The sequence below is a fragment of the Copadichromis virginalis genome, linkage group LG9 (genome assembly GCF_057382275.1).
Source record: "Copadichromis virginalis isolate Kocher_CV1m ecotype Utaka linkage group LG9, C_Virginalis_male_GT1.1, whole genome shotgun sequence".
NCBI classification, from domain to species: Eukaryota; Metazoa; Chordata; class Actinopteri; order Cichliformes; family Cichlidae; genus Copadichromis; species Copadichromis virginalis.
This window is the reverse complement of record NC_140626.1, coordinates 30,409,685-30,432,276: the sequence shown is the minus strand read 5'-3', so window position 1 is coordinate 30,432,276 and position 22,592 is coordinate 30,409,685. Positions and strand designations below refer to the sequence as shown.

At 41.6% G+C, this 22,592-nt stretch overlaps 2 protein-coding genes across 3 annotated transcripts in view; one reads left to right on the top strand and one right to left on the bottom strand.

Moving 5' to 3' along the window:
- Window positions 1-15,127, top strand: part of bmp6 (bone morphogenetic protein 6) — a 51,022-nt gene extending 35,895 nt beyond the window's left edge. For both annotated transcript variants that reach the window (XM_085468704.1, XM_085468703.1), the window contains 3 exons: window positions 6,825-6,901; window positions 8,046-8,156; window positions 9,900-15,127. In XM_085468704.1, the coding sequence (XP_085324830.1) occupies window positions 6,825-6,901; window positions 8,046-8,156; window positions 9,900-10,049 (338 nt within the window). In that variant the 3' untranslated portion in view covers window positions 10,050-15,127. The remainder of the gene's footprint in view (window positions 1-6,824; window positions 6,902-8,045; window positions 8,157-9,899) is intronic.
- txndc5 (thioredoxin domain containing 5) lies at window positions 11,819-21,809 on the bottom strand. The gene is made up of 10 exons (XM_085468706.1): window positions 21,544-21,809; window positions 20,478-20,630; window positions 19,921-20,026; window positions 19,731-19,827; window positions 18,872-18,987; window positions 18,519-18,605; window positions 15,024-15,185; window positions 14,318-14,400; window positions 13,866-13,995; window positions 11,819-13,543 (listed from the first exon to the last, which is right to left on the bottom strand). Exons 1-10 carry the CDS (start codon window positions 21,726-21,728, stop codon window positions 13,421-13,423), a joined length of 1,242 nt encoding a protein of 413 aa, XP_085324832.1. The 5' UTR covers window positions 21,729-21,809; the 3' UTR covers window positions 11,819-13,420.
- Window positions 21,810-22,592: the final 783 nt, after the last annotated feature.

Here is a 22,592-nt window from a genome sequence, read left to right as displayed (position 1 = left end):
TTGTTTACCGTTGGTGTAATTAGACATGGCGGAGCTCCCTCGCAGGGTTTAATAACCTCTGTGATGAAAGACAGGAAGAAAGATAAACTTGAGTAGTAGTGGCTGCAGGGAGGGGGAGGAACGTCAGAGGCAACAGTGACATTCTCCTTTCATGTCTTCACAACTTTTGGGACACGCTCCTTCCTCCTTCAGGGTGAAGGATTTTATTTTGAACACTGGGACTGAGTTTTCCATCACCACCACCACCACTGCCACCACCTCTATGGGAATTTATGTAATTGCTACTGTAAAACCTGCTATTTTTTTCTCGCTTTGGAATTAAGAAATAGCTGGAGTAAACCATAGGCTGTAGGTGGAGCGGCTTGAAAAGCTTTGGCTTGGGTTTCTGTGACTCTTTTTATGTCACTGAAACACTGAATCCGAGCTGTGCAGTTATAACATCTGAACTGGCACCATAAGATCCTCGTGTTTTTGGAACAACCGGAGATAAATATAATTTACAGGCTTTTCCAGAGTTTGAGGTTCAAAGAGTGGCGAGGAAGGGTTAAAGTGAAGTCATACAGTACATTAAAAGTCTCAGTGTTAAAGAGCCACAGTGCTTATGTTCAGTAAGGAGCAGTGTTTCCCCTGCTATTCAATAGACAGGGTGGGAACCGGCAGTAGGAGCCCCACCCTGATGAATTCAATGTGAATCGGTTTTAGTGCAGAGTTTTACTATCACGCGGTCAAATGGATGTTTGTCTACTCGCAGAGAAACATTTCCAGGTTAAACACTGTTAGGTAAGCTGCCGTAACACAGCGGCGGAGCTCTGTGCTACAGTGTCCGTTTACATTGCCATCTCAGTAGAGGAAATCCTGCTTTTTTTCTCCCTGTTATTTTCAAATATTTGGTCCTGAATGTAGTTCAAGAAGGTGAAAGTGGAGTTCATGGTTTGGGTCTTAAAATCCTCTGAAGTCATGTTGAAAGGACAAAGATATTTACTTTGAATAGCAAGCGATATCTGAGGTGATTTTTCCATAATTAACCGCCATGTCTACACCTCCCCCTCACTAAAAATCAGTCATTTATGAATTATGTGTTACTACTGAATGCAAGACATATTCTTATAGTGTACAAATTATTTATTAATGCAATTTACATGATCTCAGTCTTACTGTTTACTCTTGTTTAGCTTATCTCATTTGTTTTCTTTTTTAGTTTCTTTGGGGGTTTTTTATCACTGTTGTGTATGTGAATTTTTGCAATATCTCAAAGTATAAGGGCTACCCTATGTGCATGTGGCACTTTTACTGGGACTATGTTGTTTATTTATTGCATACTGCACTTTTTTATTCTTATCCTGCTGCTCAGACTCAATAATTGTCTTGTGGGGTCAGTAAAGTTTCATTAAAGATAATCTATCCACCTATCGGTCTATCTAGTCCAGGGATTTCACGGCTGTTTTTACTGTACCACTAGAATTCAAAATATCCACATTACAGCCCTATGTAACTCAAATCTTCTATGTCAGATAGTTGCTGTGGCTTGTGCTATGACATAGTTCTGATTGTAGTTATTATTATGTTTCAAAGATCACGGTTATCATCGAAACGCTTTGCCACCTCCAACTTAATTTGTGAAAGACAGCTGTGACATGTACATGTGTAATGCAGGCTGTAAGTGCACTGTGTCTCAGAGTTTAGGTCCATAATTTTGTCAAAGGGCCAAGAGAAGTTACAAACACCAAAATACCTCTTTTTAAACTTGCAGTCATGATATTGAGTGCACTCGTTAGCTTTTCTTGCAGAGATCTTCATATTAGCCTGTTTAGCATAAAAGCTAACCTGTTTAGCCTAGCACTACCTTTGGATAAACAGACTTCACCTTACACATCAAACTTTTAGCCTTTCAACAGGGCCAGGCTAGCTTTTTCCCCGTTTCCAGTGTTCATGCTAAGCTAAGTTAACCAGCGTAGCTTAGCATCTCCATATTATGTGGAGGAAAGCTTCTAAATGATTGTATTTTTACAGTATTTTAGTTAAACCGACTACTTTAATGTCAAACTCTACAGTAGCACTCACACACACTCTAAGGCTTTTAATTAATACAGCAAGTATAACACGTTGAGTCAGTTTTTGTCTCTTCTCACCTCTGCTCTCTGTCAAGGAAAGGAAAAAGAAATGAATGGAAGCCTCATGGGAGCCGGAGCTCAGTGGTAGCTGTGTGGCATTAAATTTTTACAGGCAGGAAGGGGAGATGTGGTTTATGGGCACCACAAATCTGGGCCTTTACACTCAATGAAAGCCCGCAGTAAATATCAGCTTTATTCCTCTTAAAAAGCCCCACAGACTGTAAATGTTTGATGGCTTTGAAGACCGAGGGGGAAAAGGAGTTGTGCGGAGATGAGTGAGAAAGAGGGAAAAAGAAGCATGTCGCTAAATATGATACTCTGAACTGCACAGCAAAGCCACACTTATTTACTTATGATTTACTGAACCTTTGACCTGCCTGTCTGACTGCATATTATGTTTATCTAGCTAATTGGTGGCACATTAGATCATTCTAGCAAGCAAAAGTATATAGACTTCAATCTTTTTAACCCTCAAGGTCATATTTAAAATACAGTCACCTTAGAGAGCAGTGAATAAAATGAGATTATCAAACTTTAGACATCACTAGACTGGTTGATTGTGCGAAGGCCTCTCATGCTGTGTGGAGGGGGCAGGCGGGCTACATTCACCCTCCACCCTGAGCTGTGATTTGACCCAAAGCTGAATGTCACGCATCATAAACTCGACCTGGATGAGGAAGTAGGGGGGTCTCTATGAGAGGTTGTGTAATAACAAGGGTGCGTGTGTACTTAGAAACAGTGCGTTTTTCACTATTTAAAGTATTGCATATGCTACACTATTTGCAGAAATGCCTTAAGTAGTACACAAATATATTCCAGTATGCATTGGTATGTTTCTGTATATTAACCCTGAGACCTCTGCCATCCTGCAGTACTGCAGGGTAGCAGTTCAGCTCAGAGGTGTGTCGTTTTCTCTTTCTATAAACATCACCTCAGCTTTGTATCAGGTCAGCCAAGTTTCATAGCCAATCAGATTTCTTCTTTCAATGGTACTCTTCCATTATCCTTGGCTGTTTCCTGTATATAAACACTGTACACTGTGCTGTGACCGATTCTCAGTTAAAAAGGAATTGGTATTGTCCATGTACAGTTCTAACTAGTTCAGTTTGAAGGCAGGATGGATGCGTGCAAGCCTGCACACACAGTTTCACACGGAGCCAAACGTGCATGCCTGAATGCTGAGAAAAACATTTGCACATATGCAGAGGTACACAGAGACACACGCGCACATGGAGATGTACCATTGACTGCACAGACATGTAAACTTATAACTTATTTCCACATTAGCAGACATGCCGCGAGCTGCCCTTCCTACTGGAAAGGAAGGAAGCCTAAACGAGGGAAACACCTGACCGCATCCTGACTGACCGTTACACATGACCCTTTGACCTCACTATGCCGCTGACTGTCATGGCCAGTGGTACCTTTTGTTTCTTCTCACAGAGTGAACTCGTCTAGTCAGATGAAATATTCATCGAATTTCCAGCCTTGTTTCCAAAAAAGTTGCAAAGCTGTGAAAAGATTGATGAAAACCATTTTATACCTTTGTGCAGTACAAATACTTCTAAAGCTTTGAGTGTTGTATGCTAATTTTGATTTTGATGCCAGTAACATGTTTTTATAAAAAGTTGGAAAGAAGGCACACAGAGACTGGAAAAGTTGTGCAAAAAAACCACCTGGTGGAACACGTCTCAGGACTAATTAGGCTGATTAGTAACATGATTGGGCTTAAAACGAGCATTCCAGTGAGGCTGATAAATTATGGAGGAAAGATGAGGAGAGATTCACCGGTCTGTGAGAGACTGTGTGGATAAATAGTTGAACAGTTTCCAACATCAAACTGTGGTGCATTCAGTCATTAGAAAGATCCCACAGGTGGCGCTGTGAAGAACCAGCTTTGATGTTTTATGCGTCCAAGTTCATGTAAGATGAGGTGAATCATAGACACAGTTTCCTCTGAGCTGAATAGGAGAGGGGAGGCAGATAGTTTGGAGATGCATCTTGTGACAACTCTGTTAGCACTGATCGGGAGCAACATATGTTGCCATCCAGACGTGCTGTCACAGAAAGTCTGATGACAAAAGAGTGAGAGCAAACAACAATTTTCCTTTCATTCCCCAAACATTTACATAGTGCTGATAAGAAGAAGACTATCACCCCAATAGAGCTCTTTGCTCTCACACTGCTGGCTTCTTTATTCATGCTGCCATAGGCTTAGGTTGCTGTTTCATCCTGTTAAAAGGGAGTTTTTCCTTCCCACTGTCACCAAGTGCTAGATCAAAGAAGGCCACCTGATCGTTAGGCTTTATCTGTGTTATTGTAGGTCTTTACCTTACAGCTTCATGCACCTAGAGGTGACTGTTGTTGTGATTTGGCGTTATAAAAATAAAATTGAATTAAATTGAAGAGGTGACGGAGCACAGTCCAGATGTTTTTTCAAACGTGGAGCTTGTGTTTTTCAAGATCATCTCTTCCTACCTTTGTGTCATCTTCATACTATTTCAGTTAAATATAGGGAAGCAATTATGTCTTGACACAGTGTCTCAAAAATAGTGCCTTGGATTACTCTTGATTTGCCTTTTACTTCTTAGAAATACCCATCATAGGTATGTCTTTCTTGTTATTGCAGTTATTTTGGTGCCGTTTGGTAGATGTCCTTATATAAAGTACAACTGCACATTTATGGTACAGTTGGTAGAAACATGAAGACTAAACACAGGCAGTGCCAGGCCTCACATGCGTCTCTCTCTGTCACCTCATCTTTATGGTCTGCGATGAATCCAAGCAGGAAACCCAGCTTTGCTCTTCCTCTCCCTGTCTGTGTCTCTTTTTGTATTTGAGACGAGGCCAGCTAAAACACTCGGGTCTGGGCAGTGCAGTCAGCGAGTCTGTTCAGAATTAAATTTAATTTGATGACGAAATGGTAATGCAACCAACTCTGGTGAATTTAAATTACAACTCTCCGCTTTAATGAGTAGCTAAGTGGGTTTGGCTGTTAAACAGATAAACATCGGGTCATCTGTGAGTGCCTATGTGTACGTACTGCGAGTGGAAGCGCCGCTTGTAATGAATGATAGACGTATGGATGTAAGGAACCAAAATCAATTAGCATTACATAAGCGAAATATGTTTGTATATATGTCTGTGTGCGTCTCCCTCCAACTCCAGCTGACTAAACAAGGCTGCTGTCGGTGACTTGGTGAGGTGAGTGGCTGGGTGGTGGCTGTGACTGAGTGACAAATCCCCGACTGCCTTGTGACTCACTCTCAAACAGACAGACAAACAGACACACACACGCAAGAAAATCTATAAAATGCCCGTTTCTTGGATGGAGAGTTGATTTATTCTATTGTTTATTTTATTCTATGACACCTATTTATATTTGCCTGTAGGTGATAAATAACTATGTGTGCATGAGCTGACAGGTTAAGAGTCAGACTGGAAAAAGTCAACACTGCGTTTTGGATGAGAGGGTCAGTCGCATTTAGATTCAAACCTGTGAAAGTTTTTATTGTTTTATTATAATCACAATATTATTCTAGCCACAGACTGTATATAGAAGATGGCAACAATAACGTCATCTACTGATTTCTGATCTCCTGTTTTTTCTGTGGTAAAAAGAGATTTTTTAAAAAAAATTTAATACCAGACTGTAAATGCTTTTAGAGTTGCCTCAAGTGGCTATTAGAGGAACTACAAGTCTTTGCATTGCACCTTAGCTTTATTTCTCAGCCCTGGAGGTTGCTGCTTGATTGTAAGGCTGGTCCTCAGCAAAAGTCTAAACAGTTGGTTAACTGTTTTATAATTATGGATGTGCAGACCAACAACTAACTACAATTAAAATCAGTTTTGGGCTCAAAGAAGCTACTCTTGTGTGTGTGTGTGTGTGTGTGTGTGTGGTTGTAGAGTCATAATTGCCTCAAATAGAGCCTCATATAGAACCATCGAGAACATGGGACCAGTGCCACTGTGTAGCACTTTGCCTGTTTCACAGACAGGTTAGTTGTGAAAATGTAATCAAAGCCATGAAAGGACAGAGTAAATAAGCTAAAGGGAGACCTTGAAACCTAAGTGGAAAATCTGTGTCACCGTCTTGACTTCAGTGCAGTGACCGATGGCAGCAATGACCTCTTCTAGTTTGAAAACCAAACCTATACCTGAGACTGTCTGAGCCGTTGCTGTACGGCCGCAGAGGCGAACACAGATGATTAAGGACAAGCTGATGGGCGGAGAGTCCACAAACACACTTGTCACTATTTCACTGCGTTTGCATGTGCCAAATAATATGTAACTGCCAATGAATTCAATTAGGCACGCGCTCAAGTGCATTAGACAGCAGATGAATGTGAAGCACGTACAGCGCAGCGACCGCTGTAATGAGCACTTGTGCCGGCGCTCCGGTCTACGCCCTCACATGTTTCTCCACCCAGTGCATTACGCGAGGCGTGTTGTGTTATTCTTCTGCTCTCGGATTCAGTATGTAATGTGTCACTGGACTTCACTGGACATATTTACATCATTTACCCAAGGAAAAGGGCTTTCACTTTGTTTTATCATCATGGCGCCGTGACATACTTTCCACATGCTGAGGGTCACAAACGATGTGGAAAACGACGCCAGATGCTAATCATGATTCTAAGTGGAGCGGCCCCGTGTCTGGAGAGGATCGTGGTAATATGTGAACCCTGATGGTTTCTGTTCTTTGTCTTTCAGACTACAACAGCAGCGATCAGAAGACAGCATGCAGAAGACACGAGCTGTACGTCAGCTTCAGAGAGCTGGGCTGGCAGGTATTTTCTCCTTAAGCTTCACCTAAAAGTTTCCTAATACATCAGTCGTCTAGTCAGGACTACTTTTTAATTCTAATCAGTGTTCCTACTATGCATACTAGAGTATAGTATTATATATATTATATGATTGTTGGAATAATAGGGGATTTGTGTGTTTTTTAAACTCTTAGCAAAAGCAGTATGCCACCATCAGGTGTATTAAGTAGCCGTCTCTTGTCAGACTGGTTTCCTTCTACAAATTGTCATATCTTAATATTTAAAAAATGAGCATGAGTAGCTAAATTATGGAGTGGAGTCGCATGAACGCCCCAGAGTTTATGCACTGGTGGTGGTGGGGAGGTAAACCGTTAGCTGACGAGGGGAGGTGGGATGTGAGATACATGGCCTCGAAGTCAGACGTCACCCAGAGCAGGGATGTGAAAGGCACTTTAGATTGTGGGAAAGTATAACTATTTTTTTCCACGAGATACTTTAACATAAGAAAAAAAGTGTAATTTCAACAGCACGTCTCAGTTTTTCTACACGATAAAGTAGTAAATGAAAGAAACCTGTCAGCATGACTCTGTAAAGTACACTGCTCAGTACACATTAGAAACAAGAGAGGATGCGACATAGAAAAGGTTAAATGGAGATCACAGTGTGTGTGCGCGTGTTTACTTAGATACAGAGGAAGAAATAAAAGAGAAGGGCAGAGGTACATACAACCAGCCGTTAACACAGCACTGACATCTAGAGGGAGACTGCCAGCAATCATTCACACACACACAGACAGAGGAAGGGAGCTGGAAATAATGAAAGGGATTGTCAGAAGAGTGAAAAGGTGAAGACAGACGGTTGATTGACACTGACAGGAAGATGAACTAGATCAAAACACAAATTAGAGTGGGGGGATAACCTGTCGACACCTCATCAGAGTCAAACAGTAAGACAGAAAGAGTGGAGGGAAGGAAGGAGGAGAGGGATTAGCTCTGAGTGATTTCACAGACAGCGCTGTGGATTTGTCCGCAGAGAGAACGTTAACTCTGAATTTACCAACAGCAGTCAGGTGGGTTACATGGAAAGTGAAGCTGTACTGAACCAATAATAACAAAACTGTTCATTTCTGTTCATCCCAAAACCAACTGATTTCACGTGTTTCTCTAAGGACTGGATTATTGCTCCTGACGGCTACGCAGCCAACTACTGTGATGGAGAATGCTCCTTCCCCCTTAATGCCCACATGAATGCCACCAACCACGCCATTGTGCAGACGCTGGTAAGACCATCCCACTACGGTTTACCGCACTAAGTATGTGTGTATTCTTAACACAATGAAGAAGAAGTCATTTTAGGCCCGTCTCATATGTCTGCCAGAACTTTGTGGTGGTGCTCATACAGTTTTTCCTGTGGATTTAGGATTGTTGTAGCAACACTGCAACGAGATATAATAGTGGTCTATTGTGTGTCTAAATGACCTTTAAAAATAAGCACAGGAGCATATGAGAGTGTTTCGACAGTGTATTTTTAATCTAGTCGCCGTGGCCTTCTTAGGGTTATAAATATTGGTGAATATAAAGCGTTACAGTTCTGTGAAGCTCAGTTAACTCCATTAAATTTACTTGTCATGGACAGTCGAAACATAAAAGAGACAAATGAGGTGCATCCACACATGGAGTAACTGCTCTTCTTCTAGTGGCCACTTGAAGCAGCCTTCAAATGGAATCAGTCCCCATAGACTTCCATGTTAAAATGTTTATGGTATTAAAAATATATATATTTATAGTCTTATTCAAAAAAAGTTGGTCTCTGTGAAGAGTTTCCCTGTTCTAAACAACTGTACAGATGATAGCTTGTGTTTTCATAACTCCCAATTGGATGCAGGATTTAGGAGCGTGGCAGCATAGACGGTATAGCCAAGCAGCTTCTACTGATACTAATTGGAGTTACTGAATCTCTGGACCACTCTGACATGTTTGTTGGTGCTTGGGAGGATTTTTAATGTAGTCTGTGCGGGACAGACCATCCGATTAGTTTTTGCTCCTTGAGTACCATCCTAGCATTTTAGTAACTTAATTCACTTCAATTCAGTTTTATTTATATAGCAACAAATCGCAGCAACAGTCCCATCAAGACACTTTATAATAATACAGAGAAATCATTGCGCCTTGGCTTGACCCCTATGAGCCAGCACTTGGTGACAGTGGGAAGGAAAAACATCCTTTTTGATAAAAAAGAAACCAGCAGAACCAGGCTGGGGGTGATGGGACAAAACACACACTGTGGAAGAGATTGTCAATAATAGGTAAACAAAGATTAGCAGGTATGTGTACGTGTACAGTTTGTACCATTTATAACTGCTACTGTCTAATCAAGCTTGATAACGTCAGCCATATTTAGACGAGAGGGTGGAGTTCTATGTTATCAGCTAATGATAGCCAGCTTGGTTAGCAAGTTGCTATCTATCTATATCTATAAGCTGTACAGGTGCAGTGGACAGATAAAGAGACATGTTTGTTATTGCTTAGTAATGAATGATTCAAATATTAGCTTTTCACTCACTAAGACTGAAGCACAACCTTATTGGAAGGGCTGTGAGTACGCTTCGAGCCAAGGTGTGGGCTAGCAGAAAGCTAGTGGCTATACCTCCATTTATTTGTGTCTACCTGTCACTTAAAGCAACCTTTATATAATTTTAGTGACTGAATGATCTAAGAAGAGCATCCCTACACAGTCAATTTAATTTAGATGCTACTGAGAGAGTCCAAACCATTTTAATATCTGCTGTAAAGTTGGGCCACGTGGGGTTGGGGATTTTATAACCAGTCTCCAGTGGCCATTAAAGAAATGTCAAATAATCCGACATTTGGCATGATTAAAAAATATAATAAAATCAATTTTTAAATCTGTCCTTTGTGAGTTTATCATCCATTTCTAATTGCTACTTTTTCTGATAATAGAAAGAGGGTGTGGGGGATTTGTGACACATAAAGAGGCTGAAGGTCTTTCTCATTATTTCCAGGTGCACCTGATGAACCCCGAGAACGTACCCAAGCCGTGCTGCGCCCCCACCAAGCTGCACGCCATTTCAGTGCTCTATTTCGACGACAACTCCAACGTCATACTGAAGAAATACAAGAACATGGTGGTGCGGGCCTGCGGCTGCCACTGACAGACAGATGAAGACTGGTAGTGCTTCAGTCAAAGTTGGGTGTACGTTGACCTCAGGTAGACACCGGATTCCCGCCCAAATCTTCAACATGCAAAGGAACGTCCAGCCTGAAAGATCATTCCCATGTTCCATTTCCATAATTGTTAAGCCTGCTAACATATCAAGTAGCAAGTATTCCCCACCACATGTGGATCATCCATAGGCAACTTCACCTTGTTCCAGTCTTGAGCCACCAAGTTGTCTACCACCCTTCCTGTTAGCTGTGGACGGGGGTCTTCTCTTCATGGGTCTGCAACTGAATGAATGACTGTGTGTGTATGTGTGGGGGGAGGCATTTAAGCATTTAAGTTTGTATATTATGTGTTTACTGAAGTGTGTGTATGAATGCCTGAGAGGCTACTGCACCTTCTCCCTCCCTGAGAGGGTGAAACTGAACTGTCGTGGGACCAGTCAGAGTGCTGCTTTCTTTCCTGTCTTCTCTCCAACATAGAAAAAAAGAGCAAGGTGCATCAGTTCTCGCAGGAGGCTCAGATAATGAACAGCTTCCCTACAGCACATGACACTGCAGGGCTAACACCCCCGTCATATTTCCAAGTGGTGTGAATCAGCCCGACTTTCTTTTTTCTGTGCAAAATGTTGTTAACCAAAACCATCTAATACAAACTGAATGATACTTTGGAGTCAGCACACTCATATTTCCTTCCTCCCCTCTGCTGTTTTTTTTCTCGAGCCATATTTGCCTTCCCAAAAATATAATATGGACTTAACCAAAGTGACCGCAGGCTATTTTAGCAGTGGACCGCTCCAAATATCCCCCCCGACACCACCACCTCCTCTCCTCCATGTCAATATTTGCCAGGCTGGGGCTGAGCTGCGATTCACCAGGCTGGTTCAACATGATGCATGTTGTGGCTAAACTGATGTTTTTCTCCAAAGAACCGAAGAATACAGCCTTATCCCTCGGACATACCACAAATGGCCATTTCCATGTCGCTGCTCTCATAAAGTTAACAAACGCTTCCACTCCTGACAGCCCATCATGAAATAGTAGAGAAAAAAAACATCCCGCAGAACGGTTTGTGTCAGCGTTCTGAAATTAGCCGGTTGCTTTTTCAACCCCGAGGGTGAAACTGTGTTCGGATATGGACAGGTGACAAATTAATGGAAAAACCTGAATGCTCAAACCCTGCACAGTGGGGGTATCTCGTACTATTCTTTTAAAGCATTCATTGGCGGGATCAGTTTGTTCTGTGTTAAATCTTGAAGGGAATGGCCGCTTCTAGGATAACAGCTTTGCCCTTTTCATAGAGCCTGTGGCCCTCAAGTCACCAGATCTCAACCCAGGTTGGTAGATTTTCGACCAATCAATCACCTCTTTAAGTTTTAGAGAGCTGAAGAATTAAAAATAAACGTGCATTCGAGCAGTTTTGCTGAAAAGCAGTGCCTGGTTTTTCCTTTAATTTGTCACCTGTCACGTGGCAACGTCTTCCCAACAGAGTATGTAACTGTGAGCTTTAAATGACATGAGTACTTTTAGAGCATATTTTAATGAAAAACTAATACCAGTAAGAATCAGAATACCTTACGTGCCTAACCAATCATACATTACAAAATATACCTCTGGTAAGCTGCTGTTTACATTTGTGATCATGTTTAGTTTTTTTTTGTAAATACTTGTACATTCTCAGCTTATTTATTGCACCTTTTATTAAAAAAAAAAATATCACATACGTTATTAAGAGATGCAAGAGCAAAATGAAAATGCAAAGTTATTTTTGAGAAAAATTTATTACGAAATCTCATGTTACATTTTGCCATTATTCACTCTTTTGTACAAAATCTGTGGGTTGTGCACAAACTATAACCCATGAAAAGGAAAAAAACAACAACAAAAAAACATGACTTTGTCACTGGAGTTGCTTAGACCATGTGCTATCCATAAAAACTTTTACTGAGAAAAAACTGCTGTGTCTCAGACTGTTTGAGTACCTGGGTTTAACAATAAATGGTGCCTTGCATTCACACAACACATGCTTTCCACGTAACCTGGGTCAAAGAGCATTTGCCTAACAGGTGGGTGCAGTTTACACGGCGGTTAATTGCAGAAAGGTGCACTGAAACACTGCAAATGCTTTTTCACTAAGGCTTCACCTTCGAATCCCCCCGAAAATTATTTGTGTTGAATTTTAATGCTGCCAGTTCCTGCCCACTTCAATGATTAACTGTAATCAGAACCTCATCGTCTATTTTACTCAGGCCGATGGCTCTGGTGTCCAAAGGTCTAAATCATCCTGATACAATGTTTTCAACTTAGGCTGTCGCTTCAGTAAGAATAGATGGAAATCACGGTGAGAACGTGGATACGATGGGAGTTGAGCTCACCCTGAGCAGCAGTTCGACCTTTCAGTGCAGACGATGAGCGACCCTTCTGTGTCCAAATCCTTCTAACATAGGAAGGATAAACCTGGCCTGAAGAATACAAACATTCACGTTTTTACATCGACACCTAATAATGTTAGGGGAGACTTCACGTCAACGATGGCTTGTCCAAACAGAAGCAGTAACACAAAAGATCAGTAACAGAGTGATGGGGCAGCATGGTCCAGGCCTAACACTCCCAATGCTAGAAGTAGAAAGGGATGGTCGATCACTGAGACTAAAACAATCAGTCAGGATCTGGTAATCTTGATTAACAGAAAAAAAAAAGTTGTCAGATTCAGTAAAATCACAGACTTCTCCATCACCTCCCAGTCTGTGTGGTTTCTTCCCTGAGAGTTAAGTCAGACAGGCCATCACTGGCATGACTATGAAGCACCCTCAACTTAACACTCTGCTTCACATTGGAGAGTCACAAACTTTTACAGCCTCATGAGTGACAGTAATAGAAAACTAATGGCTTATGATTTAAAAAAAAAAAAAATTTCATGTACACAAATTAGCATCGGGGAAAAAAGAAGTCAAATGGCAGAGACGTCAGAAACACTTCATTTAAAAAACAAACAGGTAGAAACTTTAGTGCCACTGTTTTAACATTTCTTGTATTCTTGTGAAAAGTTCTGGTTCTGAGCAGAGCTTGCAAAGTGGTTGTCGCACATATTACTTCATCTTCAGGCCCAACCAGTCGCCACGTGGTTTAAGGTTGAGCAAGAGCAATGAGAAGTACGATCACCTTCCAAACACTCTTACCGAATGATTCTGCACTTGAATACCAAAAAAAGATGAATGCGCCAGCCTGTCATTGGATGACTGACAGAGAGGGGGAAGAGTAGGGGTCTGGCTTTTGTAGGAGAGACGGTGGTGTCCTATTAGCCAGATATGCAGTGTGAGCGAGTAGAGTTGTGGAGAGAGAGAGAGCGCCGACTAGCCTGTATCTACAGCTCGTCTCGTGCCTGCTTCATCACAAAGTCGTGCAGGCTCTCCAAATCCCGCCCACCGTGATGCTCATCACCCTGCTCCCCTGCTCTGAAGATGATCAAGGTGGGGTAACCGCGCACCTGGATAACAGAAAAAAAAAAAAAAAAGAATATCACCATACTGTCATCATTGGGTAACCATGGCTTCACTCCAAGCTGAAAACATGTGTGCACCAACCACCAGGACTGTTAAATCTGCTTTAGGGTTTTATTTCATAGTATCTAATTAAAATATGTAGCAGTTATAGAATTTTATGTCTTTGATATAATCCACCACTTTAGTTTATTGCATACACTGTAACACATTTAATCTTGCAGAAATATAAAGCTCACAGAAGGGTACGTGCGCCAGAAACAGTCTCCGAGTGCAAAGCATTCAGTGCCTGGACAGAATTTCACTTACAGAGTACTTGTTGCAGAGTGTGCGCTCAACAGTGCAGTCCACTTTAGCAATCTTGACATCAGTAAAACCAGGAAATTCCTTCTTGGAAAGATCTTCCCATGTTGGAGCGAGATTCTTACAGTGACCACACCTAGACAGCAGGATAACACAAGAGTGACATCACTCTCACTGACTGACAAATTGTGTTTCAAACACTGGCTGCCAACATTTTAAATCAGGAGTTTAATCACTTTAGTCACTAGAACAAGAATTACTTCAGACATCTGCAGGTACTTAACGTATATTTGTTTAAAAATGATACACTCCGACTCATCTTACTCGTAGTAGTTTTAAACCCTCTCCTGCAGACAAAGGTTCAGCATTATTTAATACTTGAACTAATTTCTGAGGCGTCATGATTCATTTGGCATTAACAACACACAATAAAGGAAGATGTCAAACAATAATCTCACCATGGAGCGTAGAATTTGACGAAGGTGAATCCTTTGGCTACAGTCTCCTCAAAGTTGTCCTCATTCAGGACCAAAACACTGGACTACAGACAGAAAGAGGACAGGAATACAAGTTGGAATTATATGGATCCGTGTTTTTCCTCACCATGACGACATTATTGCATTATTGTATTTATTATTCTGTTACTGGAGTGAGAGCTTCTGAATTGTGTGCACAGGTTATGTTCCCCAGTAATGCCCACATCATCTCATTAATAAAAGATATGCAAAATCCTGGCATAATTTAGCTGCCAGTCTCTCACCTAACTGGAATCTGAATGGGTGCCATGCTCAAAGACCTACAGTGTAACTACTGCGTGTACATGTGTTGTGTTGAACAGTTTCACTGCAACAGGAAATAACAGCTGCTCATGTGCTGCAGATTCTCAGTGATGGCATCCAGAAGAAGTGCACTGTGTGTGTAATGTAAAAAATACACAATTCAAGCCCTTTAAGAATCACAATAACTTTACAGCTACAGTGCCAGGACCCCACTGAATGCATCAACGATCACTGCAATGTGCAGCTGCTGTGTATCTAAGGTCTCTGAGCACCAGTTCAACGGGGCACACAAATGTCCCCACTTAAAAATACAAAACAGGAAATAAAAAAAAGAGGAGACCAAAATATTATCCGAGTACAACACCTCTCTGTTGTGAACACCCACCTTTGCTTCCTCTTCAGCTGGCTCTTCAGCAGGGATCTCATTTGCCTTTGGTTCCTCCTTCTGCTCCTCCTGCTTTTCCTCCTCAGTGAGTGCAGCCTTCAGCTGGTTGTCCAAAAAGTCTTTGAAGGAGTCCAGGTCTCTCTTTCCTTTGTACTGTTCTGTCTATGACAAGAGGACAAGAAACAAGAGTTACTGTAACCAGTGTAACAATATTTTGAATATTTCTTGGATGTACGCATCAAATGTGTTATTTTTCTTCCTAGGACCTCTGAACCGAACGAGTTCCCCTCAACAGAACGCTGTTATTAAGAAAAGCAGGATGTTTTTTCAAGCCAGCTATCAAAGGCATATATAGTGTGTTTCTGAGACCATTTTGATGGACCGATTATACTCTGACTTAGAATTTTAATGCCACAGATGAAAAACATTAGCCATTTTCACTGTGATAACATTGGTGGGTTTTTACTTGCCTTCACATTTGTCTCTGTAACTATTTAAGCAGCTTAGTATGAATCATCATCATCACACTGAAATGATTTAGCACATGTATGTTTGCATGTTCCACGTCTCCTAAACAAGTGGAATGAATGACACTAAAACAAATGCCTATGACACCGACTCCCAACATCTGTACAACTATTTTATACAAATTCCACAATCATACATTTTTGTACATTTGACGGTTCAACTGAGCAGCGAACAGCGACCTTACAGCTGCATGGACTTTTTAAACTTCACTGTGCTCTTGAGTAGTCGCTGATTATTGATCAAGTTATTGAAATAAGTGTAGAACATAGCAGAGCAGACGACAACAACGTGGGGATAAAAGATGAAATGTGGGAACCATCATTTCATGACACACTTCATGAAGCCACTCTATGCTGTTGCATGCTGGGGCAGCAGGTTGAGGGCACCAACAATAAGACCAGTAACATTGTGGGGACGTAGCTGGAAGGTGATGTTGGAGAGCCGGATGTTGTCCAAGATAAGGACAATGCTGGACAAAACCTCCCACCCATTCCAAGACGTGCTGGCCAGTCACAGGAGCACATCCAGTGACAGGTTGAGATTACCCAAATGCACCACTGAACTACACTGGAAATCACTCCTGCCTGTGGATATCACCCTGTACAATCCCTCCATCTAATGCACAGTATATAAGAAGTAGGGGTGCAACGATATTCGTATCAATATTGAACCGTTCGATACAGTGCTTTCGGTTCGGTACGCATATGTATCGAACAATACAACATTTGTAATTTATTTTATCAACTTTCCTTCTGACGATGCTGTCTGTGTGGAGCGCTCAGTGAATCTGCGTTCGACTACTCCGCCTAGGCTGCACTGTCGAGCGCAGATCCACTGAGTGCTCCACACAGACAGCATAGTCAGAAGGAAGAGCGCAGGGCACCTCCCCCACCCTCATTCAGATCTGGCGTTTGGAATTATTTTGGTTTTCATGTGACGTATGACCCTGAAGGTAAGCGAGTCATGGACTAAAGTAAAACAGTATGTTGGATGTGCCACGCAATGCTTAATTACATGGGTGGGAGCTAGTGTGTTAGCGCAGTTAGCTCGTTAACGTGTTGGCCGTCCAGCCCCATGCACGGGGCGAACGGCGGTAGCTCGTTAACGGAGATTTGCCGTGTTGTGGCGTTAAGGTCATTTCAACGAGATTAACCTGAAAGCACTAGTGGGAACACAACGAATATGACTGCACATTTACACCGACATCATCCTAGTGCAAAGACAAAAACAACAAGCATGCTACAAACTTTATCAGTCATTTAGACAGCTGTTAGCACATGATTCTCCTTATGCTGCTGAGAATATAGCCCAGAAGAAGCGGATAGTATAGCTTTTATTTTGGAAAGAGACATTTCTCTGTAATAAACTCTCTTTTCCAAAGATGAGTGATTCCTCAATCAGATACAGGGCTTGCAATATCGCTAGCCCGACGTCCCGGGGCTAGCGATTTTTTCAGTCGGGGTACCAAAATCTATCTCTGCCCTGCCCGTCGGGCTTTTGTAGGAAGGAAAAATATATGTCAATGCTTTTGCATTCTTTCGGAAATGTAGCTGGGTAATTATGTCATTGGCATCGGTGAGCCACTGTCAATATGTGACATATTGAAGTCGCGTTTGAATTTGCGCTTGTTTTTTTGCTTTCACTTTGCAATCGTGCGAACTGTGTATAGAGAGCGACAGCACTGATCTGTGAGTGATGATAATTTGTGCACCAATTCCTCTGACATCTTCTTATCAATCGTTAGCTTACTATGCAAACATGACAAGTGAAATCTCCCGCAGCAAGCTTAAACATGTGAGAGGTTGATCGCGCAGAGAATCGCTGAGCTTATGTGAGTCCGTGTGTAAAAGCAGCAGGATATATATTTTAGTTCTGCTGAGCCAAATAAGACAGGTCAGGGTGAAGAAGTGACAGCCAAAGAAAAGCTTACCACAAAACGGAAAAGTTATGACAAATCAGACTATAAGACAAAAAGAAAGTGCAGCTTTATGGTTTCATGGACAAAATAATTTCTGTGGCTGCAATATGACGAGCTAAATAACCAGGGCTGCACATAAGTGGTCCGCAGGTGCGCATTCGCTGTCAAAATAAAAAACACGTACAAGGGTTAGGGTTAAATTTAAAAACTGTACTTTTGAGTTAAAATATATATTTATAATTTTAATAAATGACAAATTAAAAAGGCATGAACATTTTATTTTGTATCGAAAAAATATCGAACCGTGACACCAAAGTATCGAACCGAACCGAACTGTGAATTTTGTGTATCGTTGCACCCCTAATAAGAAGGGCACCTCAATTTCAACTTCATCTATATTCAATGTTGTGCAATATACTGAGATATTTATATATTAGAGCTATTTTGTTATAAGATAAGATAAGATAAGATAACCTTTATTAGTCCCACACGTGGGAAATTTGTTTTGTCACAGCAGGAGTGGACAGTGCAAAAGTTATGAGGCAAAAATTAGAATACAATAAGAATAAATACAGTACACAACTGTACAGAATAGAATAAAATAAAATACTATATACAGTAGAATAAAATAAATATACAATAAGATAAAAATAGAATACAAATACAAATACTATATACAACTGAGTAAAAATACAACGATGACAGAAAGGATTATTGCATATATTTTGTATTACTGAATTTAGTCTAGTTAGTTACTGTTTTGGAGCAAGTGTGACTACATAATTTCATCTGGAATTAACAAAATATTCTGATGCCCATGAGGCATCCTGGTCAGATACAAACTACCTCAACTGGGTCCTTTCGATGAGGATTAGCAGCTCTGCTCTGAGCTTCAATGACTGAACTCCTCAGCCGGTCTCTAAGGCACCATCCATTTGAACCTTTTATATTTTGATTTTCCTGACAGTTACTGTTTATTGACCTAACACCTAAGCAATGTGTGTAAGCACATGCATACACACAGAGCTAGTCCCAAACCTTTTGCATACCTTTTCTCCATTGTAGAAGAAGAGCAGTGTGGGATATCCCCTCACACCATTCTCAGAACACACCTCGTAGTGCTGAGTACAGTCCACCTAGTTCACAAATACACAAACTTGTGTTATTAAACAGGAATGTCGCAACACTGCAAACACTGGCTCTGTGGTCTGTTTTTATAACACAGTATGCAAATAGTTAACTCCTTATATGATCAACATCTGTTCTGTCACACAGGATCCTGACAGGAATCATTTAAGAGTAAATAATGTTTGCCCAAAGGGGACCTGGGACTAATTCAAGAAAGTAAACTTTCATTGTAGTGAGTGTCCATCTGTTCTGTTGTTTTAACATCTGAACCCACCTTTCCTATCTTCACATCGTCAGAGTGCTCAAAGGTGGTGGCCAGCTGTTCCCATGTTGGGGCCATGGCTTTGCAGTGACCACACCAAGGTGCAAAGAACTTGATAAAGTGGGCGCCTGAGGCAGGAAGAAAAGAAAGAAAGGTAGAACATGAAAAGCCTTGCAGCATTTGCACACCAGCTTTTAGGGAATTTATACATTTACACAAATCTACCAAAGCGAGGCTGAAGTTTATTGGTCCAGAAAATGAACATAAGAAAGCTGATTTCACTGCAAACTCAACACTGTAAAAGGATATACACCTCTTACAGCTCACATGAACCAATTAAGCAACGTTTATTGCAGCCCTGTTGCCAAGATGTGAAGGTGGGGACCTATAAACACCGTTTTAAAAATACCTATGTCATATCCTGCCGATTTTCATCTCCAAACAAGAAATCATTTATTTTTTTTCCTTCAAAACCAAAACATTCAACTTCAGTGGAGCTCAAGAGGCGTAATTTCAGCGAGACAATTATCGTGAGCGGCGTTAATTTTTGCAGTTGTTGCCTCAAAGTCCAGAAACGTGAGGCGACGGGAGACGAGGGTTTTTACAGTCGGCTGGCTTTGACTAACGCTCGGGTACTCGGGTGGTGAAATGTCAGTTATGTAAATCTAGTTAATGAGGTGTTTCCATTCTCCAATGTGAGATCCAGAAACTCGGTGTGGCTGAAAACTGAAAGCAGAATCAAAAATGACGGCAACACAGACACGGCTTATCTGTTACAGCAGGATGCAGCTGCGTAAATACGCAAAGTCGCTTGGCTAATTATGTTGCCTAACTGAAGCTCTACACAGCATCTCTTTTAATGCATCTTTACCTTTGGCTATGTGGGTCTTGAAATTGAGGGCGGTGAGCTCATACATTCCCTGTTTGGGCTCTGGGGCTTTAGGAGGCTCCAGTTCACTCTCTGGTTCCTGCAAAACATTCAGCAACAAAAAGCATGAGCATCAGTTTTGCACTGGTTTGAGGACGTGAGGTTATGACTGAATGAACACCAAACCACTAACCGAAGGCTCCTCTTGGAGCGTCTTCAGCATCCAGGTCTCCAGAGACTGCAGATCTCTGGGGCCCTGGTACTTCACTGCTTCCTGGTCGGGCCTAAACAACTTAAGCCTGCACATAAGACAATATATTCAACTCCATGAGACGTGGCATGGCAGATTTATAATTTAAAATCTACAGCTGGACGAGAGAGTTAAAGAAAATCTTAGCTATAACTTTACCCATAAATACAGGTATTCTGTAAATGATTATGGAGTAAACTGCTGCATTTGCAGTTACAGTGTGCATGGTGCAACATCCAAGTTTCAGCCATTAAGATAATGGCAGAATATTCCACCAAATGCATGTCAATGTGTCACTCCTCTGTCAATCAGTGATGAAAAAGACTTTTTACTTCCATGATCTAAGAGGAGTTTAAGCCTAAATGCTTCAGCTGCTGCGTTATGCTCTGTTGTGTTTCTGGAAAACTGACAAAAATGAAATACGGAGCAATCGGACATCAATAAGTGAAGCTGATGAGGCCAAGATATGAGACAGCAGCTTGTGTGAGTCTAGTACTTACGTAGGGTAGCCTCTAACGCCGTGGTCATTGGAGCAAAATTTGGTGTCCTGGACACAGTCTACTTTTACCACATACACCGGGGGGTCGTCCATGCTGTTGTATTTCTCTGCCAGCTCGTTCCACGTCGGCTGTAGCCTCTGGCAATGGCCGCACCTTGACATAAGAGAAGCAAACAGGGGGGATTTAATGCATTATGGGAAACCTGAGAGTTTATATTTTCATAACAGTGTATGTGAACACTGTATTCTGGATGCAGACACAGGCACACTGCTTCAATATTTTCTGCTTCCTGTTATTTGATAATAAAACCAACATATAGACAAATTTCCATAACATATTAGCATAATCTTCACTTTTACATAACCTCTCTCCATTAAGGAAAAAGTTAAACGATCACGTGTAAAAAAAAAAAAAAAAAAAAAACTCACATAATCTCATAATCTCTGCCTTTAGCGTCAGTTCCCTGTTTACATTATGCAGTGCATGGTGACCAAATTAAACTGCATAACAATAATGGCATTATGAATTCTTGTTACCCGCAAAGGACCTCTAGGGGGACCGTGAACCTCAGTTTTGCAACAACTGTTATAACATCAGTCAATCAGTGCGTGCCACGTAAGCGCAGCCCTGTAACTAACTTTGAACGGAGGCTCAATAACTCCTGCTCTGTGAATAAAAGCTGTTTAACTGTCTGAGTATAGCCTTCAACTGCAAACCTTCACACTGAATATTGGCAGCTAGCGAAGTGTTAGCATAAACGACAGCGAGAACCGCGTAAAAGAAGAAAATGCGTTTCATTTCGCTCAGCTGCACTTGGCTGTTTTGGCTTTGCTAGTTAGCAACTAAGCTAACATCACTCAATGAGCGAAAGGAATGAGCTAGTGCTAACTAGCCTGCGTGCTAACTAGCTTGCTTGCTAATTTGCCGGTTTGCTCCAATCCAGTATCAGAAACGCTTTTGTGTTTTCAGTATTAATTAGAATATTAAACACATAGACAATGTACTTTTGGGGAATTTGCTTAACTCCGTGTGTAAAAAAAGAAAAACTTAGCGAGCGTTTACTTACCATGGAGCGTAAAACATGACAAAGTGGGGTGCAGTGGGCACCGCCTCGTTGAACATATCCACCGTGTACGTGTGCTTGGCATGCTCATCTTCTTCTACTTCAAGTTCGCATAAAACACCAGCAAGCAGTAACGACAAGTGAATAAAATGCAACAAAACGGGTGTGCGGTGCAGAGATGAAGCCATGGTGAATCTCGGCAGCTGAACGGTGTCCCTGCTGGTGTGAAAGGACTGACTTTCTGCGAGCACGCCCCTCTGGCAGCCTCTGACTCAAAGAATGCCAGACCTGGATGGGATGCTCCAAGATGGAGCTTACCACAGCAGCATATGGGCATCTAATCACGGTGTTGTGTAGATCTGTGGCGGCCCGCAAGCGCTTTGCAACTCTATCAGATGTGACAGGTTCAAACAAGTGCCAATTTACAAAGAAGTGTGAAAGCCTGTGAGGTATTACTGACTCCAGGGGGGGGGATATGTATATTATAATAAAAGGTGTGCAAATATAATAACAAGTATAATAATATATAACAATAAGTATAACAAAGAGTTCACTATTACCATAGAAATATATACTGAGCAGCGGTTCTCTGAGTAAAAATGCCTTGTTGATGTCAGAGATATCAGCCTTGAGCTGACAGGAAGGCAACAGTAACTCAAACAACTGCTCAACCAAAGAATGCAGAAGAGCATTTCAAAGGAATGACATGTTGAACCTTGAAGCAGATGAGCTACAGCAGCAGAAGACCACACTGGCTGTCACTCCTGTCCGCTAAGAACAGGAAACTGATTACAGTTCACACAGGCTCACCAAAGCTGGACAATAGAAGACTGGAAAATGCTGCCTGGTCTGATCACTCTCAATTTCTGCTGTAACATTTGGATGATAGGGTCAGAATTTGGTGTAAACAACATGGATCGTCTTACCTTGTAACAATGGTTGGGGGCTATTTTTGGTTTGGATCCATGGATCAAAGTATCTGAGGAATGTTTTCAGTGCTTAGATGAATCTGTACCATGAACAACTAAGGCAAAAGAGGCTCCAGTACTAGC